Below are 22,309 nucleotides of genomic sequence, written 5' to 3'. Positions count from 1 at the left end.
TGAAAAAGTTCTTTGGCATATGCCCTGTTCTTTTTCAAATCCTAGCTATACAGATTGACTGTTCCTGCCTAAAGATAAAGACAGGGACGTAGCCTACCATTACGGGTGGAGAGTGGAAGTGGTGGGGAAGATCACGTCAGGATTGTCAATTATGAATTTAAAAGAGAAATTTCAAGACTTATACTCCAAGTGTTAAGCAGAGTTTGTCCAGAATGACGTGGCATCAAAAATGGAAAATAAAAACCGCCTCCAGCACGACCATACTCTGAATCTACTGTGTAATCTGTCCAGTGGAAGGGTGAGACGTCACAGGACCTCATGTCAAACTGGCGTCAACCTCAGGAATGAAGCAAGCACTGGCAGGGATGTCAGAGGTGTGCAAAAAGAGCAGCGTCTCCCTCGAGACCTTAAGGGTGGAGTAGGTTAACCCTGCAGAGAGTCTAATCTGCAACTATTGAACTGTACCAACTGGGCAGTTAATAGGATCAAGCTGGCGATCTCCACAAAATGAAGTGAAAAGTTTAGAGGTAGGACCAGCGAAGAGGTCCACTTGAGGCTGGCCAGAAAGGCTTTAGATGCCCAGGAATGTACACTGGACAGAGGAACCTGCCCTCAGAAGTCCAGGGCCATGAAGATCAGGACTTCTTTTTGGTCTGGGACCTCTTCATTACCGTAAGTACATACATACCTGCAGTATGAGCCCAAAGCATGTTGATGCAGCTCGGGTTCCTGAAGAGGAACTACAAACACTTTTTAGATAAATTGATTGGTTTTAAAAGAACTACTCTTATGATTGTATGCTGTGCAAAACTATATGACGATTATGAAAATAAATTCTTGTTATGTCATATATGATGTTTTATTATTTTTTGTTCACATTTGAGTGCGTAAAACAAATATAGCACAGTAAGCCCAATTACAAATCTGAGATGTCATTCTCAAGAGAGATGCACAATGTACCACATCAGTTGTCCCAGCTGTCCCAGACATCTTTACAAGGGTATTGCTGTTATTTTTTAGGCAGCGCTCAGGGGATTCACTGGAATCAAGGCTCTAGGGAGATTTCTGAGGTCCTTTTAGACTTGGGGGATGCCAGCTGGGCTGAGGTAGGAAGAGAGCAGTCCTAGATTTTTGACAGCCCTTACATCATAATTGTCATCAGTCTAAGCAGTCATAATTTATTTCAGTAATCTTGTTGTTAGGCTGTGAGTGCAACAAGGAAAACCAACACTCACGTTCTTATCATTCATGTACACATCAAGAAACTAACAATTATGCCAGTAACATTCTTTCAATTTTAGAGCAGTAGCGGATACAACAAAGATGAATTTTGGGGGTTAAAAAAATACAACAATTAAAGTGTGAACTTGCTATAATTGGTTAGTGCGATGTGGTTACCATTTGTACATTTCTAGACACTAAATCCATAAAATGCACTTGCAAATGCACACGAAGTGATTCACAAACACATACTGCTGTGATCCTCAAAAGCACATATGAAGATATGCCCACATGAGTATCAGTTGTCTCCTCTCCAATATCCCTGATGGTTTATGTATGTCTATCTACATTTTATGGTCCCCTTTAATGCATAAAAAACCAAAACAATGGAGGAAGTGGAGGAGCATTTCCTAAAATCAACATACGTAATATGTTTTTACTGAAATAATGATCACAGCTGACAAATCATGGCAGCCAACGCTAACCATCAAAACACACTTTGTTGTGCTGGACTTTGACTTTGTGGAAGCAAAAGAAATGTTAATACTTAATATTCTATAATTGCAGTCCACCCACAAGATCTGTGCTGGGAATTTCAAAATGATGTAAAAATCAGTAATTTCATGTGAAACATTTAGTACCAGGTATCAATCAGTACATCCGTGTATATTGCAGAACAGTCTTCAAACTTCTGAAGTTTCATCCACATAACACTTTGCTCTCTTAACACTCTCAAGACTTCCAGAAGCTTGGTGTCCACAACTCCCAAAACACGTAAAGCGAGGCTTACCTGGAGATGACATAAAATATATCACTAATGCGTTGTATATTAGCTAAAAAAAAAAAGTTGAAGCAAAAAGGAATTTCTGATTTACGGGCCATCCTTTGCTCCCACCTAGTGGCAAAACTTGCATTCACCACTAAAGTCCATTTTATATTATATGTATATAGAAATTAGGTCATGTGGTATCTCTAGAACATGAGACAAATAATCTGAAGATATGATTTTGTGACACGTGATTTATAAAATAAAACTCAAATAATTCTATCTTTTGTTCTTTGTCTTTATCTAACGTGTACAATTACTGCCTTTTTATCCTAGATTTTTCATAACTTTAACGTTTTTGTCTGTGCGTTCAGTTTTAGTATGCAGTAAAACAAAAACCAAAAAGTATGATAATAAATGCAGCTGGAATTACACGAAGACCATAATAATTTTTTCCCTCGAGTCCTCCCTCTCCACATCACCAGCTTGGATATCTAGAGCAGCTCTCAACATTTGATCAGTAAAACACTTCTGGGGAAACCACCAACATCAGCAGCATTTGTAGTGGACACACTAGGCTAGAAATAGTCAAATCATGTAACTTACATCCACTAACACAATATAGGTGGTTACTAAAGTTATACAGCAGAAAATTCAGTGACACCATTCACAATTTAAAAGCTTTTATTAAATATATTTATTATAATCACCATTTATAATTGTTTTTTATTATTTTATTTTGTCAGTTGATCAACTTGCCCCCTTATATAACATTAGTTAAACATTTTATTGGTTTCTAATAGTCCCATAACAATAAAAAAAAAGACACTGTATTGAAATTAATTTATGCATAAACAGCCGAATCTGGCATCCATATTATTGTCCGTGTTTGATATAAAGCTTTGCCTATATATAGAAGCCCACAAAAAAGTGTTGAAATGATTGAATGTTATCGATGTCCTTGTTATGAAAAGATGTAGATAAGAAAGACCTTACAGATAACTGTTTTAATATGAAAAACCTAATTGTCTCTGTTTGTCACAAAATGAAAGTCGGTGAAGTCACTAGTGACTAGTTAATCAGTTTAAGTAAACTATGACAGAATTGTCATTTTATGTGAGCGAACTAATATAAAATACCAATTCTGTACATACAATTTCTACATTTTACAGTACAATGTAGATTTGTGGTGTTTTTATGAGGTTAAAGTATAATATTGAAAATGTATTATATTATATATGATTGCCTTTTTATTATCCAACTAGCAATTGATGGTATTTGCAAGATGAATCCTGTAAGACTTCAATAGGTCAGCTACTGTATAAGGCAAAAATAAAAGAATAAATAAATAAAAATGCTGCTGCTTTAATATTTTATCAAGCGGGGAAATTATAATGACATAATTTGTATCAAATCATAACAAAACCATTATGGTTTATATACATACAGTGGAGAAATTAGTTATAAAACATACATAGAATTTCCCTTACATGTTTATTTCTTTCTACATATATATATATATATATATATATATATATATATATATATATATATATATATATATATATAAACAGTGAAACAATCAATAATAACAGAATGTTGTTCTTGTAAAAATCACTGCATCACTGATGTGTAGATCTTCTGATTAGATCAGAATGTAAAGCAAAAAAAAGACACACAAACAATAAAGCTACAATAATGTTAACATTCATATCAAACACAAAATGCCTCTTAATCAAAGGACCAGTTAGTCTCACAACACATAACAATAATATAAAATGCCAATACATTTAAATTCTGTGTTATCGTTACTTTCTTAAAGTGCATAAGGGACCAGATTAATGTTGAGTCACATTAACGTGTGTATTCTCGTTAAGCATGTGCTTTAATAAGCATGATGAATCAGTAAATATAATCATTTAAATACTTATACCACAATGTCTAGTTCTCTATTTTTCTATAAAACATACATCTGTTTTCAAATAAATCTGCAGTTTTGATTAAAAACCAACCGACTGTTTGAATAAAATTACTTTTAAGAAAAAGGCAGAGGTACTATTTGCTACACATCAGTGTGGTAAACTACAAATAACAGAAAATAATACCACCAACCGATGTATTAAACTCAGAATCACTGCATTAGTACTGAAGGCTCTCGAAGACAAGGAAATGAAGTTTATCCTCTATCCAAACACAACACAATCTCAGGTGCCAAAGCCATGCCAGTGCAGCATCTTTAAGAACTACCGTAGCTAGAGCTCTCTCATTCTCCAATATGACTGTTGTGCATTTGCAATCTCAACAGGGCGAAGAGGACATCTGATCATAGTCGGGGCACTTGAGGAGCGCAGGGTAGTTTGTATTCATCTGCAGGGATGCTACACTGGAGATGTCTGAAGGGCTGCGTCCACGGGCCCAGGCGTCCGGATGCAGGAACTGACCAGAGTAGTCAGAGCAGTTGCTGAGGCGAGGTCTGTAGAAACCCGGATGTGGCCTGTACATCTCCTCTGCAGTGTATCGCTTCATGAACAGGTAGACAGACATTACACCTGCTGCCTGGTGGTGGAACAAACAGAGATTCAGAGCTTACACTTTATTTTGATAGTCCACTTTAGACCATCGACTGCATGTCAACTTATTCTCGTTCATCTGAAACCGCATGTCTACTGACTCTCAGGTAGGTTTAGGGTTAGCAGAATAGCATGTACTTGCTAAGTTTCTGATCAGTCAGTATGTAGTATGTTGCGGACCCATCAAAGTGTTAGAAGATATTAAGCAGACAGTCTACTAATATTCTAATGACTGCTAGTTGACATGTATGTAGTGTAGTAGTTGACTATCGAAATAAAGTGTTGCCCATTTTTTTCTTTTGGGTGTTTAAGATACTGGGTCTAATTAACTGCTTACATTTTTCATACTTGCACACATATTAATTAGGACTTACAGTATAAATGAATTCAGACAGAAAAAATCTCCTCAGCACGTGTGCAAAGAAAGTTAAAGTAAATAAATAAAGCATAAGGTATGGTTTCACCAGGACATTTGCAGAGGTTAATTCCAAAAGAATACACAACTAATGGCTTTCTTATTTCAGAGTAGTTTCATTAATTAAGGTTGTACTTGCACACCATCTTTTATACACCAGCCCCGCTGGCGTTTCTACACACAATGAGGGAATGCTCTAAATTAGGACGTCCCAGTATGGGAATCATTAAGTACATTTTCAATTGCTTAAATGCCCATTGGCACTGGGGCATGCACTAAAAAGCTTGGACCTATCAGTGAACCTAGAAAAACAGGGAACAAACTGGTGGCATCGCACAGCTAATCCACGGAAATGCTGGACTTTTGTGATTTTTCAGCACAGATGGCTCCCATTCTACTGGAAACAGCCAAAAAAAAACATTTATCATTGATGACAGGTCTCAAGAACGTTACTTTGTGAAGGCAGAATTTACTTTCCAGAATTTCAATGTTAAGCATCTAATGAAAAACAGCTTGGAGATCAAGCAAGTGCTGAGTAAAGGGCATAGAGCGGATGATAATATAATCAATACGCCTGTCCACTTTCTACATCACCATAGCTAATAAACTATATCTTGTTATGATTTTAATATGTATGTAACCATAGAATGATCTGAAAGGCCAAAGCTGATTTTGTGGTTTTGTGGTGTGCTTTAAAATGAAAATAAACTTAATTCAAGTGAGGGATATTGATAGTCTGGATCATTGATAGTCTGAAACATGCAGTTTTTTTTTGTTTATCACATTCAATATGATCTTCACTGGGGGCACAAAATGGCACCAAATACCAGGAATGACCTGTTGGGAAACTGGAGATAAAAAAATATTGCATGTTGCCCTGATTCCTTAAAAAGACTTGAATAGACATGCTGTGGAGAATGTCTGGATTCTGAAAGAGCAAACTGCAAATAATTTAGAATCATTTAAGCGTTATAAAATGTATGTTCATAGAATTTTTAACTAGTGAACGAGACCCACTGTCTTTAATATTTACACAAAGATAAGTGGAAGTATTACCTCAGTAAGAAGGAAGGAGACTGCAGCAAAAGCGAAAGACCAGCCATATTTATAACTGAAATAAGCTTCGTTCGTTTTTGTTCTGTTCAGCATCTCATCATTTATACTGGATATATACAAGACCAGACCCACCACCAGGGACAGACCTGCACCAGAAATAAAGAGAAAATGAGCCACAGAAAAATAAAGAGGCAAAGACACAATGCATACGTGCAAAGCCCTATTCACATGCATGAAACCTAATCCACAAACACCATGTAGGGTGTGATTTGCATGGGGTGGTGAGGGTTCAAGTGGGCTGGGTGATTGAATGCCGGGGGGATTTCCTCCCTCCTGGTCTATGCATCTCTGCCTCTGCTCCCTAGTGGGAGATAAAAATAATTCGGCATGGGCAGGGATGAATAGACATCCCGATCTGAATCACATGTTACGAGATACGTGCTCTGAAGTCCTGATACGAATTAAATGATTTGATCCAATTGGAGCGCTTTGGAAAAGTGAATCATTTTCAACACAAAACTAAATCTACATTTTAAAAAGCTCTGTTGATCAAATACATATAAATATATGTGTGTGTGTGTGTGTGTGTGTGTGTGTGTGTGTGTGTGTAAACCAATTGACATGCACAATTTTTTTTTTCATGCATGTTAATTGGGCTATGAATTTTTACTAAGACAAATTTTGCTCCATACAAACTAACCTCAAAAATAGATTTGACTTTTTAGAGAACTGTCACTTTAAGAGCTAAACACAGTATTTATCACCAATTTCTTGTCGACACTTATAAGCAGGACTTATATATATATATATATATATATATATATATATATATATATATATATATATATATATATATATATATATATATACTTTTTAAACAAAACACCCACCTGACAGGATAAAAAATATTCCAGAGATGAAAGCCAGAATAGTGCGTTGAGGGCGGATGTGTCCAATATTACTCAGCACAAAGCCAATGAACATGAAAAACAGACTGACCAGTGGGAAAGGAGTAGCAGAGCGAATCATTTCTGTGAACAAACCAAAATAAATAATTACTTATGATGGACATCCGGTACTGCTACAACTTCTTACCATTAAAGTAGCAGAAAAAATTCTACAAATTTTAATTAAATACAGTATTATTATTATTATTATTATTATTATTATTACTATTACTAGCATTATCTGTAATGTGCTCTGATGCCCTCTTGTGGACCCTAAAGTGCACATACAGAAGAAAATCATGGTGTACTTGTGAGGGTCATGTAAGGGTTTAAATGCCACTGATTAATTGACTAGACAAACATGAGCTATTATTGGATATCAATTCTTACTCTGACAAACTAAAATCATTCAACCATTTAGAGACCTCTGACACAATGGCAATGACATGCATATTCAAATCAAGAACCCCATTATATAATACACCGCAAATTGAGTACACTGAAATAAATAAATGAATAATTACTTTTATGTCTGTCTGAATGCCACTCAACCACTCAATGCCCTTTAAATGTATGCTCAGTTGTTAAGGTAGTGTGTTTATGAAGGTATTCCAATGTTTTTTTTTTTAAAAAAAACCTCTATTGTAGATAGATCAGTTATTTTGGTTAGTGCTAGTGACTACAACATTAAGAAAAATGCTTTTTTATTTCAAAGGAGCAATTTTTACATCACATTTAAGTCACTTTCACTCACTCAGAACGCTGGCTGTAGACTCTGATGTCATTTGAACATTCATGGGCATCACATACTCTATTGTAAAGCAGCGCCCCTTCTCCTCTCCTTGAAAAAAATCAATCAATCAATCAAAAAACTGCTACTATGACAGCATAAAATACAATAAAATATAGGATACAATTATAATATTCATTTTAAGTAAAGAGAAATGCATGTCAACAGATTACACACTTCCAAACACTGACAGATGAACAGAATAGAATAGTTTAATGATAAGTAATATAATATGCTTTTCCACAGTAATTAATATTATTATTATTAATAATATTATTATAATCTTATTAGTACTACTACTACTACTACTACTACTTTTGCTGTTGCTACTACTATTAAGAAGTAGAAGAATGAGAGTAACTAAATTATTTTTGTGAGATTTGGCATAGTTTATCTGACAGCTTCAATTCAATTTTTTATATGTTTTACACTAACTAGACATATTTTACACACAGTTCATTGACAAGTTTTTTTAACCAGTGGACCACAATCATTATGTCAACTACATTGCTGAGTGCAAAGGTTTGTAGGTCAAACGTTTTACTTTGTAGGGTTTTTAGTAACAAGGCCACTCAATAACGTATACTTATCCAGAACCATTTGGACCTATATGGATGTGACCCTGGTGCAAAATGCTGTTATATAATCCATTAAGAAGAACTCTCACAACATATGTTTTTCAATGAACAGAATGAAATGATTTTAAGAATGACAAAACTTGAAAACTTTTGAAAACAGTACTAATATCAGTTTTTGTTTATGTATATAAAAGTTGTATTGACGGTTGTGTTTGTTTATCCTTACTGAATAAATTGTAAATGTCTTAAGAGTAAGTAAGAGAGAGAGGTAATAGAAAGGGAACATACCTGATTTACCAGTTGGTAACACTGTTGCTGGAGCTGGTAACGCTAAATGGAAGAGGAATTGAAATCAATTGTTGCCTGTATATATAAAGTCTCATTACTTAAGTTATAAAACATTCCAGCATTTGTGAGGGAAGATCAGTAAATGGTGAAACATGAAGAGATTCAGAATCTGCTATACAAGACAGTTTGAAAGATTATAGTTAGTCAAAAGGATTGGATTATAGATGAAAGATAGTGTAGAGGAACAAGGAATCCTTGCTTCAAAAACCGTTGGATAACACACAGTACATACTGATACACAGGGATGCATTATTGTATCATTTATGACAGTCTGCGCAGTATAAATTGTCTAACAATGTTCAGTCTGGCAAATGTTACTCTCAAAATCAAGAGATTTCATCAACAACTGTGGGCAGGTGAGAAACCCTGGCCCCAATAGCAGGATTTTACCTTTAAGAGATATGCCAGCATGTGCTCCACCACTAACCTCCATTTTGATTGTGTGTAACCCTTTTCAGTGTCACCCTAAAATATCTCCCCAAGCTATTCTCGCTTTAGCGAGTTTATTGCAATAGAAGGCTGCTTCTTTCAACATTCTGATTATTCAGGTTTGCTTTTGGGGTCAAGGTATACTAATTTCAAGTATGTCTATAGCCTTAGTTCCTTCCATATTTATAAAGTGCATGGTTGCGGCTCTTGCACCGCTGAGACTCTGGAACATCCATGGACTAAACTGCCTTGACTACTAGCTGATCTTAGCACAGTCCGCTGAGTTAGCCTGTCAGTGTTAAGACTCTATTCTTATTTGCAAGGTCTTGTCTTGAGGATAACTCTGTTGTCACAAAGAAATGATGATAAATGCCTTCCTGGTAGGTTGGGTAGTGATTTCTGAAGGTCACTCAGTCTATGAGCATCCATCATAGCGCATAAATTGCCTAGAGATGCTGGCTATGTTTCTGTCTTTTTATCTAAATACTTCAAAACTGCCATGTTGTCATTGAGCCAGACAGCATAATGGAAATTTCCTACCTAACTTGGCAAAGGAGTTCATTTGCAACCATGTCAAGGTTGGTGCGGAAGATTCATTTTTTTTCACCTCAGGACAAGTTTATGTCCCTTAAAGTAGTGTAGATTGCCAGACTGGAAAATCTAAGAGTAGATTTACTCTTGAGGAATGGCTTGTGGGCCAGAGATCGACAGTCAAACCCTATGTCTTTGAGTCTAATTTTGCAGCAGTTTAACAGGGCAGAGGTGAACCTGTGGACCACCTCCTAGGCTTCTTGGTTGCACACAGTTATATGCTTTTCTACCTATTAAACTACAGTCTTGCCAAAAGTACAGTAATAAAGTTCATCATCTGTTAGTGGCACCACAATGGCCATTCTGAGATTGTTTCTCAGATCTGCTTCATCTATTGGAGGAACCTCTTTGGGAGACATAGTACAAAGCCAACCTGCAGACTATTTGTGTTTTGGTGCAGGTTCTTGTGTTTCTTTGGGGAGTACAGCCATGTCAACATGCAAGTTAAATTGCAGAGCACATGCTGGTTTGGAATGTTTGTTTGGGTGGACATTCACTTGCCTTTCATTTTCTATTTGTTACTGAAACACTACTTTTTCACTTTTTGTGGTCTTAGAAGGGCACATTGGCTCTGGATTTAGCCCCTAAGAGGTTTCTGACACTTACAGTAATTCTGTTGATGGCCGTAACATCATCTAATGTATTGGTGAAGTAGGGTTTTCAGGAACAACTTAGTTACATATTGTATGCCATAGTGGTTTCCTGAATAGTGAGCAAGACATTGCATAGCTGGCCATGCTACTTGGTTACTGCTACAGTTAATAAATTGTCATGTTTTATTTAGGCTTCTAATAATTATAATTAATAATTTGTTGTATTTATTTTGTGACCCTCCTCATCCATCACCAGTGTGCAGCATCCATCTAGGTGATGCAACGGTAGCCATATTGTGCCAGAATGCCAACCACACACCAGCTTATTCCTTGGAGTGATGAAGCCAATCAGCAAATATTGGGATGATGACGAGGCCATGATGGTCAGAGGCCAGGTGGCAAATTTGTCCAGGATGCTGGGGTTACACCTCTACTCTTTTTTCGAAAGACATTCTGAGATTTTTATGACATGTAATGTATATAGTGACACACAGACACTCACTCACCTGCAAGAAAACAGACCCTCCAAAGCCCTGAATGGAGAGACATACGGATTTCAGTGCTCTGATTGAGAGGCAGGATGACCCCCTCCTCCAGGTAGAGCCAGTAATCAGTGCTGACAGCAATACCCAGCAACCCCAGACTACACACAGCAAACACACTGCTAAGGAGTGTCAGTGCCTTCCTGCCACACAGGCTCATCTTTCACATCAGCAGCGGAGGGTGCAAGCTGTAGAAAACAGGAGCTGTAAGTGAGAGAGAGGAATAAAAAAGCTTAGCTTAAACTGCAATTTAGCACCCAAATAGTTTTTAATAAATATATGAAAATGGAATGAAAATAGTTCTCAAATCTTAATAGAGACTACAAAAAAAGTCTAACAACAAGTTTTAAATATAAACACAGGAATTATTCTTTGCATTAGATATGCTTCTACATTGTTATGTTAGGATAAAAAGCCTCAAAGAAAAGACAGTCAAAGTGCTATGATTATGTAATCGACACCTGATTATGGTCAGAGGTGATTCATCTATTGACTCCTGAAATATCACTATTTTGTTTGTGTATCACACACTCATTCAGGTCGATTGATGCTGCCTTTTGACAATTTGTGACCTCCAGATATGACTGTCGCTTGCTAGTAGCATTAATGCAAAAAAAAAATCATTTGTTTGTAATGGTTGTTTCTGTTTACACCACAGCAAGGACACTTTTGATGTCCATGACAAAATTTTATCAAATTAAAAACTCACTTTGGCTATTGCTACGGTCATCTCTGACATGTTGCCCTACATATGACATGCAGGGAAAAGATACATAACCTCACTAGTGATAAAGTTATTTAGTTTTACACAATGCCTTAAACATTGTCATCTAATGGTTGAGAGGGGGTTGAGAGATGTTCAGAAAATCATGTGTGAAAACAGACATAACACAAATCAAATAGACTTTCCCTGATATGCATGGTGTGGTGCAAAAACAGCCCCCCCACAGTCCCCATCCACAGGTTGCAGGCAGTTAGGATCACCGACATCAGCATGTTGAAGCCAGTGATGTTCAACTCATTTCTATTATCAGTTTAACTACATTAGGTACACTGTGCCAAGTCCTGTCATGGCCAAAGAAGCTGTCTCTGAGCTCCCAGTCTGTTCGGACATGGCTGATTCAGTGTGGTGGTTTTATGCTCTGCCGTAGTGGTCCTCTGCTCTGCTGAAGGGTTCTTCAGTTTTGTCTACTCCACCGTCAATCTGAAGGTTTGATCATCTGAAGGTTTTCGGTCCTGTCCACTCAGCTGGGGTGGTCTTCTGCCCTTGCTCCCTGCTCTACCAGCTACCTCTGGTCCAGCTTCTCCTTGGTCACCAGCTTCACCCTGGCTCCCTGTTCCACCTCTGTCTCTATGGCATGCTCCACTATATAGGCTTGGCCCTCCATCTCTTCCTCTGGTCCACCTTGACGGCAACTCCCTCCTGGACTCTTTATTTTGTAATGTCTGAAAGCCAAGCCTTTGAGAGTGGACTATGATCCCTGTCTGTGTTCCTTGTCTTGGTGTCTGTGTCTCTTATTTTGCATTATATTCCTATTGTTCTTTGCTTTCTTCCTGTTTCAGTTTCCTACTACTTTGTGTGTTGCCATAGCTTCCCTCATTTGTTGTTATATAAATTTGTTAGCTTCACCATTCACCTTGTTACCCTGTGTTCATATTCCCCCCATATTTGCCTGGTTCAGGGTCAGTTGTTGTTTCCTTTAGTAAGCTCACGTCTTGGTTTCCTGGTCTTTGTTTCTATTCTGTGATTTATCCGTGTTTGTTTCTCCATCTTGTTATCCACTTGCATTTGGATCCATCTCGTCGTGCTTTCATACTCAGCATAACATGAACAAATGCAAGCTGTTTATAGGTCATGTTATCTAATCTTAATACTTTTCTATAGGCTGCCCCTTAAAGGAGTCATCGGATACCAATTATACACAAGTTGACATGATTCTTTAGAATCTGCAACATTCTTTGCATATAATTTCTCACTGGTAGTATAAAACAACACTTTTTTTACCCTGCCAAAATCAGTTCTGTTTTCAGTAAGCCGTTTAGTCCATGTTCCTTTAAATGTTAATGAGCTCTGCTGACCCTGCCCCTCTCTTCTATGGGGTGACGAGCCGTTCACATGATACTGTTTACTTTAGCCACAGAACTTGCTAATTAGCAGGTTATTAGGAAAGGCTATTCTGTAGATAAAGCTGGATCACAAACAGCGATCAGAATAACAGTGTTATAAATAAACAGCGTTACTAACCTAGGTAGTAGCGTTATTTTTAATTTTTTTCCAGTAACCAGTAATTAAACAAATAACTGTTTACCCCGTTACAATGCTGTTACCATTACTGATAACAAAACGTGGTGTTGCTATAAATGATTAGAGGCTAATATTATTAGGCCTATGATTTTATTTTTCAGTTCATCTGAATGGGTACGCAGTGTGACGTACCTGTATTTGACTTACTGCAAACTAGTGTGAAGGCGCACAGGGTGACGTAGCTTTGCTTCACACATGCAAAGAAAGATACTGAGTGAGAGAGTCATACCACACAGAATTCACACACTACTTGTAAACACAATTCCTTTGCTTTTATGAAGTGCCAGTTTCTCTGGTAATGGGTGGAACTAATGTGCAAACAACAATCTCATTGGCTGGCTCTCTGTTCTGATTTCAGCAAATTGATTGTTTTATATTTTTATTAGAAGAAGAATTCATAGTAGTTTTATCACAATTATTTTTCATTTTTCCGTTTTTTTATAGAAACACTAAATGACAAACAATATCTTAAACACCACCACCAGTCCTAAGCTTAGTCAACATGACAAATATGCAGTCATGATGATTCTAATTACTAAAGTTCTATCATTTTATGCTAAATTATAAACAAAATAATATTATAATGCTATCAAAATTTACTATGCCGATTTTATTTTATTAAGGTGTCCATAGAGTATAGATAATATTCATAATAAAATTTAATTTTATAGGGTCTCTCACATTGTTCCACAGAAAGATAAAAATAGTTCAGGTCAATGTGCAATGTTTTATAATAATAAATTATTCTATTTATTGTCCATTTCATTAATTTAGTATTGGGAACATCCAAGTTATTTGACATATTTGAATTGTATAATTTTTTGTATAAAATTTAAATTGTATAATTATCATTTTTTAAGTAACAGAACAGTTACTTTCCCTGGTAATTAGTTACTTTTATAATAATGCAACTTAATATTTGTGAGAAGTAACACCCAACACTGATAAACAATGATTTGCTTGAATACAAATGCATTTAAGTAGATTGGGGGCGTATTCCCTTTAAAAAAACAGACAAAATCCACTGTGACTTCAGTGGCTCAAATGTTGGGAGTAAATGACGACTGAACATAGCATTATTACATCCAACAAAACAATTTGGTTGAAAAAAGGGCGATGACAGCTCACTCAAGGCAGATCTAAGGTAAAACACTATCATTCAATCATTCACTATCATCAATCAAACAAAATGGAAGGAGCCTGGGTCTGTGAGACTCTCAGAAAGACTGGGCTCTTTGCAGAGCAAATTTGGGCATTTCTTAATTCCTGGGTGTTTTCAAACTGCTGGGTGTTTTTAAATCATGCAATCAAAATGATCAATCAACAACCCCATTTGTAAGGCAGACGAATGACTTTCTCTTCCTACTCCGATTTCCACCTAATTGTCCACCAACTCTCACCTTTGTACCACATCATCTACGAACGTCTTCTACACTGGATCTACGATTCTATTAGTGCGGGACATCCAGGCATTACAGCAACCCTCCAACTCACCTCAAATAAATTCTGGTGGCCCACTCTTCAGACAGATGTGGTGAGTTTCAATGTCTGACCTGTCACATATATAAGACTTCTCACCAACGACCTGCAGGACTGCTCCAACCACTACCCATTCCCCAAAGACCCTGGTCACACATTGCCATAGACTTTGTTCCTGATTTACCACCTTCTAATAATTTCACCACGATTCTTACCGTTATTCATAGTCATTTTCCAAGGTTTGCAGATTTGTGCCTCTCCCCAAACTACCCACTGCCTGGGAGATGGCAGAGGTACTTATGAATCAGGTCTTCTGCTTCTACAGTCTGCCACAGGACATTGTATCCGAACGAGGTCTTCAGTTCACGTCATGGGTATGGCATGCCTTTTGCACTCAACTTGGCAGTAACATAAGCTTACTCAGCTTACTTAGCTCACCCCAGTAAAATGGACAAGCCGAACTGCTCAACCAAGAACTTATCTGCTTTCTCTGCTCCTATTGTCACGACAACCAACAGGATTGGAGCCATTACCTCCTCTGGGCAGAGTATGCTCAGAACTCCCTCTGCAAGCCATCCACTGGGTTGACTCTGTTTCAGTGTGTTTTGGGCTTCCAGCCTCCATTGTTCCCCTGATCAGGTGAACCTTCCGACCTTGCAGCTGTCAACACCTAGCAGCAAAGAAGTGAGGAAACCTGGAACTCGGATCATCGTTCATTTGCAACGGGCTGTAAGAACAGTAAGGGACAAGCTGATCATCACCGTAGAGAGACCCCAGCCTATACACCTGGACAATGGGTCTGGCTCTTCTCCCGGGATTTTCGCCTCCGTCTTCCCTGCAAGTATCCTTGGTATGTAGGTCCCTTCAAGATCCTAAGACAAATAACCCCTGTTTCATATCGTTTAGCACTTGCCCTCTATTGTATTTATCCCACTTTCCATGTGTCTTTGCTGATATCCGCCAGTGGCGGAGAGCGAAACCCCTTCCTTGATTCACAAAGGCAAGGTTGGGTGCTACAGTATCTCATTGATAAGGAAGGAAACGGGCCAAAGGAGCGATCCTGGGTCAATGCCCAGGACATCCTGGATCCCACACTGACCACCGACTTCCACCTGGACCACCCAGACAAGACTGCTCCCCGTCAACAGGGGAAGACCTTGCCGTAGAACTATTCCTCGCTTCAAAAGCCGCTCACAGGGAAGGGGGCTCTGTCTCTCCAATGGCCACCGGAGGGAACCCTCTCCTGAGTACTAACATTCTGAACTGCATTTACTTTTAAAGTCCCTTCACCCTAGACTGACTACATGCCCATGTGTACCTCATTAGACCGGCTATTTAAGCTGTGCCCAGACTCTCAGTCATTGCGAAGTCTTATCCTTGCACCGGCTGATAATTCTGAGTGGTGGATCTTTATCATTATACACACACTGCCAGCACACATTTCAGTTCAAACTACTTGTAAAAGTGCATGTCGCATCTGATGACCCCTTTAAAAGGGGCAGCCTTAGTTGATGAGAAGGGCACAATAACGCTTTACGTTGGAGCTGCCTGTGCACAAGACTATTAACACTGACAAGAGTGAGCATTTTTTTCAATAAAATTAATAATTGGTTACACTTTATTTTAAGGTGTCCTTGTTGCAGTGCAATTATACATAATCATAATTAAGTACTGAGTAGTATTAATTAATGGTACTATTTACGTCATTCAAGGACACCTTAAAATTAAGAGTTACTGAATACTGACTCACTCATACAGAAACTGACACTCAACATATTCTGCAATGAAGTCATCGAAAAAACATAAATCTTTAACAGACTCAGAACTTGTCTAGAACTCACAGAGAAAAGCAGAGTGCTACAGAAGTACTTATGCTGATATTTGATGAAATGCCAGCAATCTGTTGCATTTTTAGCAACTAAAGTTAGCAATTAGGAATATATATTTCATAAAATGTGCTGCTTGTTCTTAGTTAATGTAATCTTATTTTAAAGTGTCACTTTAATTATTGCCTAATATTTTCCTTATGTCTGCTTAATTAAATATGTTTACTAACCACATAACCTTTATTATCTTCAACATTATAAAGCTGCAGGCCCAGAGGCCCAACTGCACTCATATCCTGCAGAGAGCTAATTGTTGATAGACTGCAACTTGAACTGTTTTTTTACTATAAAATAACACGCTATGACTGAATGGATTATTATATAAAATATTACATATACTAGATTATAATTTAAGTTTGGTTTATTTTTATTAATTGTATTTGTATATATATAAATATATTGAGTTATGCTATTATTGAAAAACAAAGCATAGCAAACCAGACAGTTGAAATGACTGCAGCATCTGGTGCACTTTATTAATTCTGGCAGAGACACTCTTTTTTTAAATTGTAATATCCATCTGAGAAAAAATACACAAGCCAACAGAGCTCATATTTTCAATTCTGTCCAGATTTATGATTTCAGTTACACTGTTATTGTGTTACTCTTGTTTGTGGTAGCACTTTGAGATTTGTAAAGTATAATAAAAAGAATGTGCAATATTATCTTTCTTACACACACCACCACTACTAATACTAAATCTAGTAGAAATAGTCGTTATTACAGTAATACGTACAGTAGACCTACATAGTACTAAAATATAGTTACAAATAAAAATTGTATTACATATTATACACATTTTATTTCAACATTTTTACTATAACACTTTTTATCTTGTTAGAAAACATATTATTTCATATGAGTACTCCAGAATGGTGCAATAACACAGAAAATAAGAGCAAGCTGTACATATTATAAAATAATGCTATCATTCTACACTAATTTTGATCAAATCAAACACTGACTAAGCGATAACAGCCACATGTTTGAAAATAACTGGGCAGAACGAAATTTACAGCTTATTTTGTCAAACTATCTATCTAAACTATGATTAAAAACTAAAACAGTATATAAGTTTGTTGGTCTCCGGGCAGCTTCACCATGCTCATTATCTTAGAATTATAGATGTACTTTACTGCCATATGAAAATGGTTTCTTACCACCAATAACAAAAAGCTTCCTAACTGTAACACTGAAATGCATTTCTCTGTGTAGTGATTTAAGACAATATGTATCGTGAAAAAATTTTAATTGAAAAATTGAACAGAATTTACAAAACACAAAACACACAAGCCAGCCCAATACACTTAATACAGCACACACAAGGCTAAGCTATTAAAGTACAAATATAATGGGGTCTCATTTTTGAGTTTAATAAAAAAAAAAAACAATATTACGCAGATTTCACAACTGCTGCTTCTGTGAGATGAAGTGCATTTATTCCTTCGCAGGACGTCCTTACGATCACATCACACAGGAAAAGTTTCAGACGCTGCGCTCCTGTTCACTTCAGGGCCTCTTTAATAGAAGCCCGCGCTGTAGCCTGTGTCCTTTGATTTCAAAGCACGAAATAAACTGCGTGCATGCAATGTCAGTTAAGTCATGCAGCTACCAAAAAAGACGGTTAAAGCTGCCTTAAAGCTGTGCGAGCGTGTAATGTATTTTATATGAGTCACGTTTAGGAACATGTCTCTGAAAGGGTTTTCAGATCTGTCCGGGAGCAGCCCAGCATTACTTACATAATGAGATGATTAACTAATCATAGAGAAATTCATTAACATGCACATAATGTGTCGAATAAAGATAAAATAACAGTATTGTGTTAGTATAGAAAAAACGCTGAATAGCTATTAAAAGTAGGCGGCTGAAATATAAGTAGCTTGAGGAATACATATTTAAGTCTTACATATTTAAAAAGTCTAACTAAAAGCAAAAAGATACTCCAAGTATCCCCAAACCCCAAAATATCGAATGGCTAATAAATGATAAAATAGGGAAAAACTGTTCCAGACAGAATGATGCTGGCAAAAGATGCTACTATACAAATATTACAAATATTATCTTGTTTGTACATTCGTTTAAAGACTGAATGTGAAATTATTACAATATAAAAGTATGTTTAAAAACTTTACTGTTAGTTAGGATTAATAGCAATTAATCATATTTTTCTGAAATTATTTTTTTTATGTATTAACAGCACTACTAAAAACATATTTGAAGCAATGGGAATATGACTCTGCATGGCTGTCTCTGGCTGAATTAAAGCTGTGCTGGTATAGATGAGATGAGAAGCTCTGTTCTCCACTGGATAAAGTGTAATTCATAACCAGTTGAAATGAATGGGTGCCATGAGCTGAATCTCATCTGTAGCAAACTGGTCTGTGACTAATCTTATAAAACAGTGTAAACTCTAAAAATAGATCAATCAAAAATGAATGCTCTTGAAAGCTAAGGCAGCCATCAGTGCATACTGGGACCCCACAAAACTGATTTCAGATTTCTCAAGCAGTAACAGCTTAATTATCAGCAACAAAATAGATAGAGCTTTGTTAATCAAATATTTAATTACTAATTCAAAAAATTACTAATATCACTAATTTCTCCCTAGAAATGACATGAAAAGTGAAACATTTATGCAAAAAAAATGCAAATCGACCACCAAACCAAAATTTTCAGATGACATATTTATTTCTTCTTCTTTTTTTTTTGCTCAACTGTCTCTTAATTTGGTTATACATCCATTCTTTTGTATATCAAAGGCAGTGAAAATACATCCAAACATTACATTACCTCTCATTTTTTCTGGGTATTTCTGTTCATCTGTTCTTGTTGCCATATACTCATAAATATAGAGGTTAAGCAGAAAACTCTGGTGACAAACAGATATTCTTATGTAAACATTTATAGACATAATCCATAAGCGAAATTCAGAATGGCAGCAGACAGCAAACTATCAGTCCACTTCAGAGACTCCCAGAGAGAGAGAGAGAGAGAGAGAGACAGAGAGAGAGAGAGAGAGAGAGAGAGAGAGAGAGAGACAGAGAGAGAGACAGAGAGAGAGAGAGAGAGAGAGAGAGAGAGAGAGAGAGAGAGAGAGAGAGAGAGAGAGAGAGAGAGAGAGAGAGAGAGAGAGAGAGAGAGAGAGAGAGAGAGAGAGAGAGAGAGAGAGAGAGAGAGAGAGAGAGAGAGAGAGAGAGAGAGAGAGAGAGAGAGACAGAGAGAGAGAGAGAGAGAGAGACAGAGAGACAGAGAGAGAGAGAGAGACAGAGAGAGAGAGACAGAGAGAGACAGAGAGAGAGACAGAGAGAGAGAGAGAGAGAGAGAGAGAGAGAGAGAGAGAGAGAGAGAGAGAGAGAGAGAGAGAGAGAGAGAGAGAGAGAGAGAGAGAGAGAGAGAGAGAGAGAGAGAGAGAGAGAGAGAGAGAGAGAGAGAGAGAGAGAGAGAGAGAGAGAGAGAGAGAGAGAGACAGAGAGAGAGAGAGAGAGAGAGAGAGAGAGAGAGAGAGAGAGAGAGAGAGAGACAGAGAGAGAGACAGAGAGAGAGAGAGAGAGAGAGAGACAGAGACAGAGAGAGAGAGAGAGAGAGAGAGAGAGAGAGAGAGAGAGAGACAGAGAGAGAGAGAGAGACAGAGAGAGAGACAGAGAGAGAGAGAGAGAGAGAGAGACAGAGAGACAGACAGAGAGAGAGAGAGAGAGAGAGAGAGAGAGAGAGAGAGAGAGAGAGAGAGAGAGAGAGAGAGAGAGAGAGAGAGAGAGAGAGAGAGAGAGAGAGAGAGAGAGAGAGAGAGAGAGAGAGAGAGAGAGAGAGAGAGAGAGAGAGAGACTGTCCTTGTTACAGTTCTGAACCCGCTTTCAACGACAGCATTCACTGTGGGCTGTGGCAGCCATCAATAAATCTCTCTTCCTTACATATATTTTGCGATACCATATAGACTACTTTTTTTCATAAAAAAAAATAAATAATAAATAAAATAAAATAAAAAATAAAATATATATATATATATATATATATATATATATATATATATATATATATATATATATATATATATATATATATATATATATATATATATATAAAATGAAATAAGCAAATTCTCCCTGTCTTTGCCTGGCCACTCGACATACTGTTTGTCTTCAAGGACCTGTTATATGTTTTGCATCTGTCTTCAAGAGACACCGCTCCAGACTCCGCACCAAACCGCCAATAACCCAACTTTACGTTCATTGACAAAACAGCACTGCAAACATCACGCAGCAAATAAAAGTTTCCGATGAGAAACTGTGGATAACAGTGATGTGGTAACCTATCGGGATTTGACAGAACTTCGCACCTGCCCGTGTGCTCGTACCAGCCACCGCTACAGCTAGGATTGTTTCCACGTACCTGCGCTGAGACGCGTTCTTCGGTTCTTCTCAAGCGAATGCCGAACAGTCTTTATCTCATCGCAGAGAGCTTTGCTGAAGTCGTCGCACGTGTTCCGGCTGAGAAGCGTCTCTCTCGCTGGGTTTAGTGTTGGGGATGCTCTTACGTGTCTCTCCCTCTCTCCGCGCGTCACTGACGGGTCACGACTGTTTGTACGAGGAGCCTACTGTTTTATTGGTTTGGGATAGATGATGTAGTCTATTGTTTTGCTGTGTCATGTTATGGATGTCTGTTTGGTGGAGAGGCTGACTAATGTCAAAGTTTGGCATTCTGGCCAACTTCTATTTACTTAAGGGGTTGTCAGACAGACATAAAAAACAACCAAATTAACCGACATTTTTTTTTTTGAGGCCGTGTAAATCTAATACCTTCCGTTTACCAGTCTGCGTTCATGAAAACGCGTATAAATAGTACACTAAATAAAAACGAAACGTGCATGTAATACGCAGTTTTCTGCGTGTGATACGGAATATGTTGGTCTGTATATGATACATTTTATCCTACCCATCGATAGCATATCACACCAAAGTCCAATTTACGTATCTTTTTGGTGGTATACGTATTTTTGGTTTTAGCACTATTTATACACACTAGTGAGATCGGGTAGGCTGTTAACTACATGACACCCGTTCTGTGTTAAAGCTTCTAGTTGTGAAACTGACCGATCATATGACTTTTAGGCTGTAGGTAGCATTTTCCATGCTGAAAAAAAATCAATACCCCGCCCCAAAACACAATAGAAAACTTTATGCATTTGATGGTCATAATGGGATATATATTACAATTGTATTTTAATGGAAATGATAAGTTTAATGGTGTCTACTGGTATATGATAGATTCTATTGGTAGGATGTTAAATGTCCAAAACACACTACAAAAAGGAATTTTGCAATGGTTTTACTGGAAATAGCTAATGGTTAATAATGATACTTTAATGAAGACAGTTGGAATTTCTGTGATGGTTTCTGCGTTTTTTTTTTTTCAGCAGGGATGCTATTCGTAAGGAATGTGTCTCTCACCGCCTGTTTCTTTAGCGTAAATGGATGAATGCACCACCATGGACGTAAATGGTCCATGGATGCACCACTTGAGACTTTATTATGGATGTCGAGGTTTAGCTGGTCTGTACAAAGCCTGCGGGGAGATGAGTGTCCTGCTTTACTAGGAATAACTGGATTACTGATAAGAGAAAGACCCACACACCGAAGCATCTGGCTATAAACGTGTCTCCCGTTTTAATTTGAATCTATATCAATGTGTCATTTTGCTTGAGTGTTTACAGCAAATTAAAATATTCCTCCGTGATGTGTCAATGGAAAAACTCTGGTACGATGACTGACAAGCTTCTGGATAAAATATTCAGAATGA

The 22,309-nt window shown here is 37.4% G+C and overlaps 1 protein-coding gene across 1 annotated transcript; it reads right to left on the bottom strand.

Annotated features, from left to right (window-relative positions):
• Positions 1–3,576: 3,576 nt before the first annotated feature.
• cacng5a (calcium channel, voltage-dependent, gamma subunit 5a) lies at positions 3,577–21,062 on the bottom strand. Its single transcript, XM_043241362.1, has 7 exons — positions 20,903–21,062; positions 10,811–11,050; positions 8,632–8,673; positions 7,730–7,816; positions 6,919–7,059; positions 6,029–6,174; positions 3,577–4,543 (listed from the first exon to the last, which is right to left on the bottom strand). The coding sequence occupies exons 2-7, from the start codon at positions 11,004–11,006 to the stop codon at positions 4,286–4,288; spliced, it is 870 nt and encodes a 289-aa protein (XP_043097297.1). The 5' UTR covers positions 11,007–11,050; positions 20,903–21,062; the 3' UTR covers positions 3,577–4,285.
• Positions 21,063–22,309: the final 1,247 nt, after the last annotated feature.

This window comes from Puntigrus tetrazona, chromosome 6, assembly GCF_018831695.1.
Source record: "Puntigrus tetrazona isolate hp1 chromosome 6, ASM1883169v1, whole genome shotgun sequence".
NCBI lineage: Eukaryota > Metazoa > Chordata > Actinopteri > Cypriniformes > Cyprinidae > Puntigrus > Puntigrus tetrazona.
Note: the sequence above shows the minus strand (reverse complement) of the source record. Positions and strands in the feature narration are given on the sequence as shown.

Bases quoted from the DNA above. Each gene is read 5' to 3' on its own strand.
- cacng5a (XM_043241362.1), bottom strand. From the start codon at position 11,006: ATGAGCCTGTGTGGCAGGAAGGCACTGACACTCCTTAGCAGTGTGTTT. The intron at 7,060-7,729 runs GTGAGTGAAAGT...GTTTGTTCACAG, and splicing joins GTCTACAGCCAGCGTTCTGA to AAATGATTCGCTCTGCTACT. The intron at 6,175-6,918 runs GTGGGTGTTTTG...TTTCTGGTGCAG, and splicing joins AATATTTTTTATCCTGTCAG to GTCTGTCCCTGGTGGTGGGT.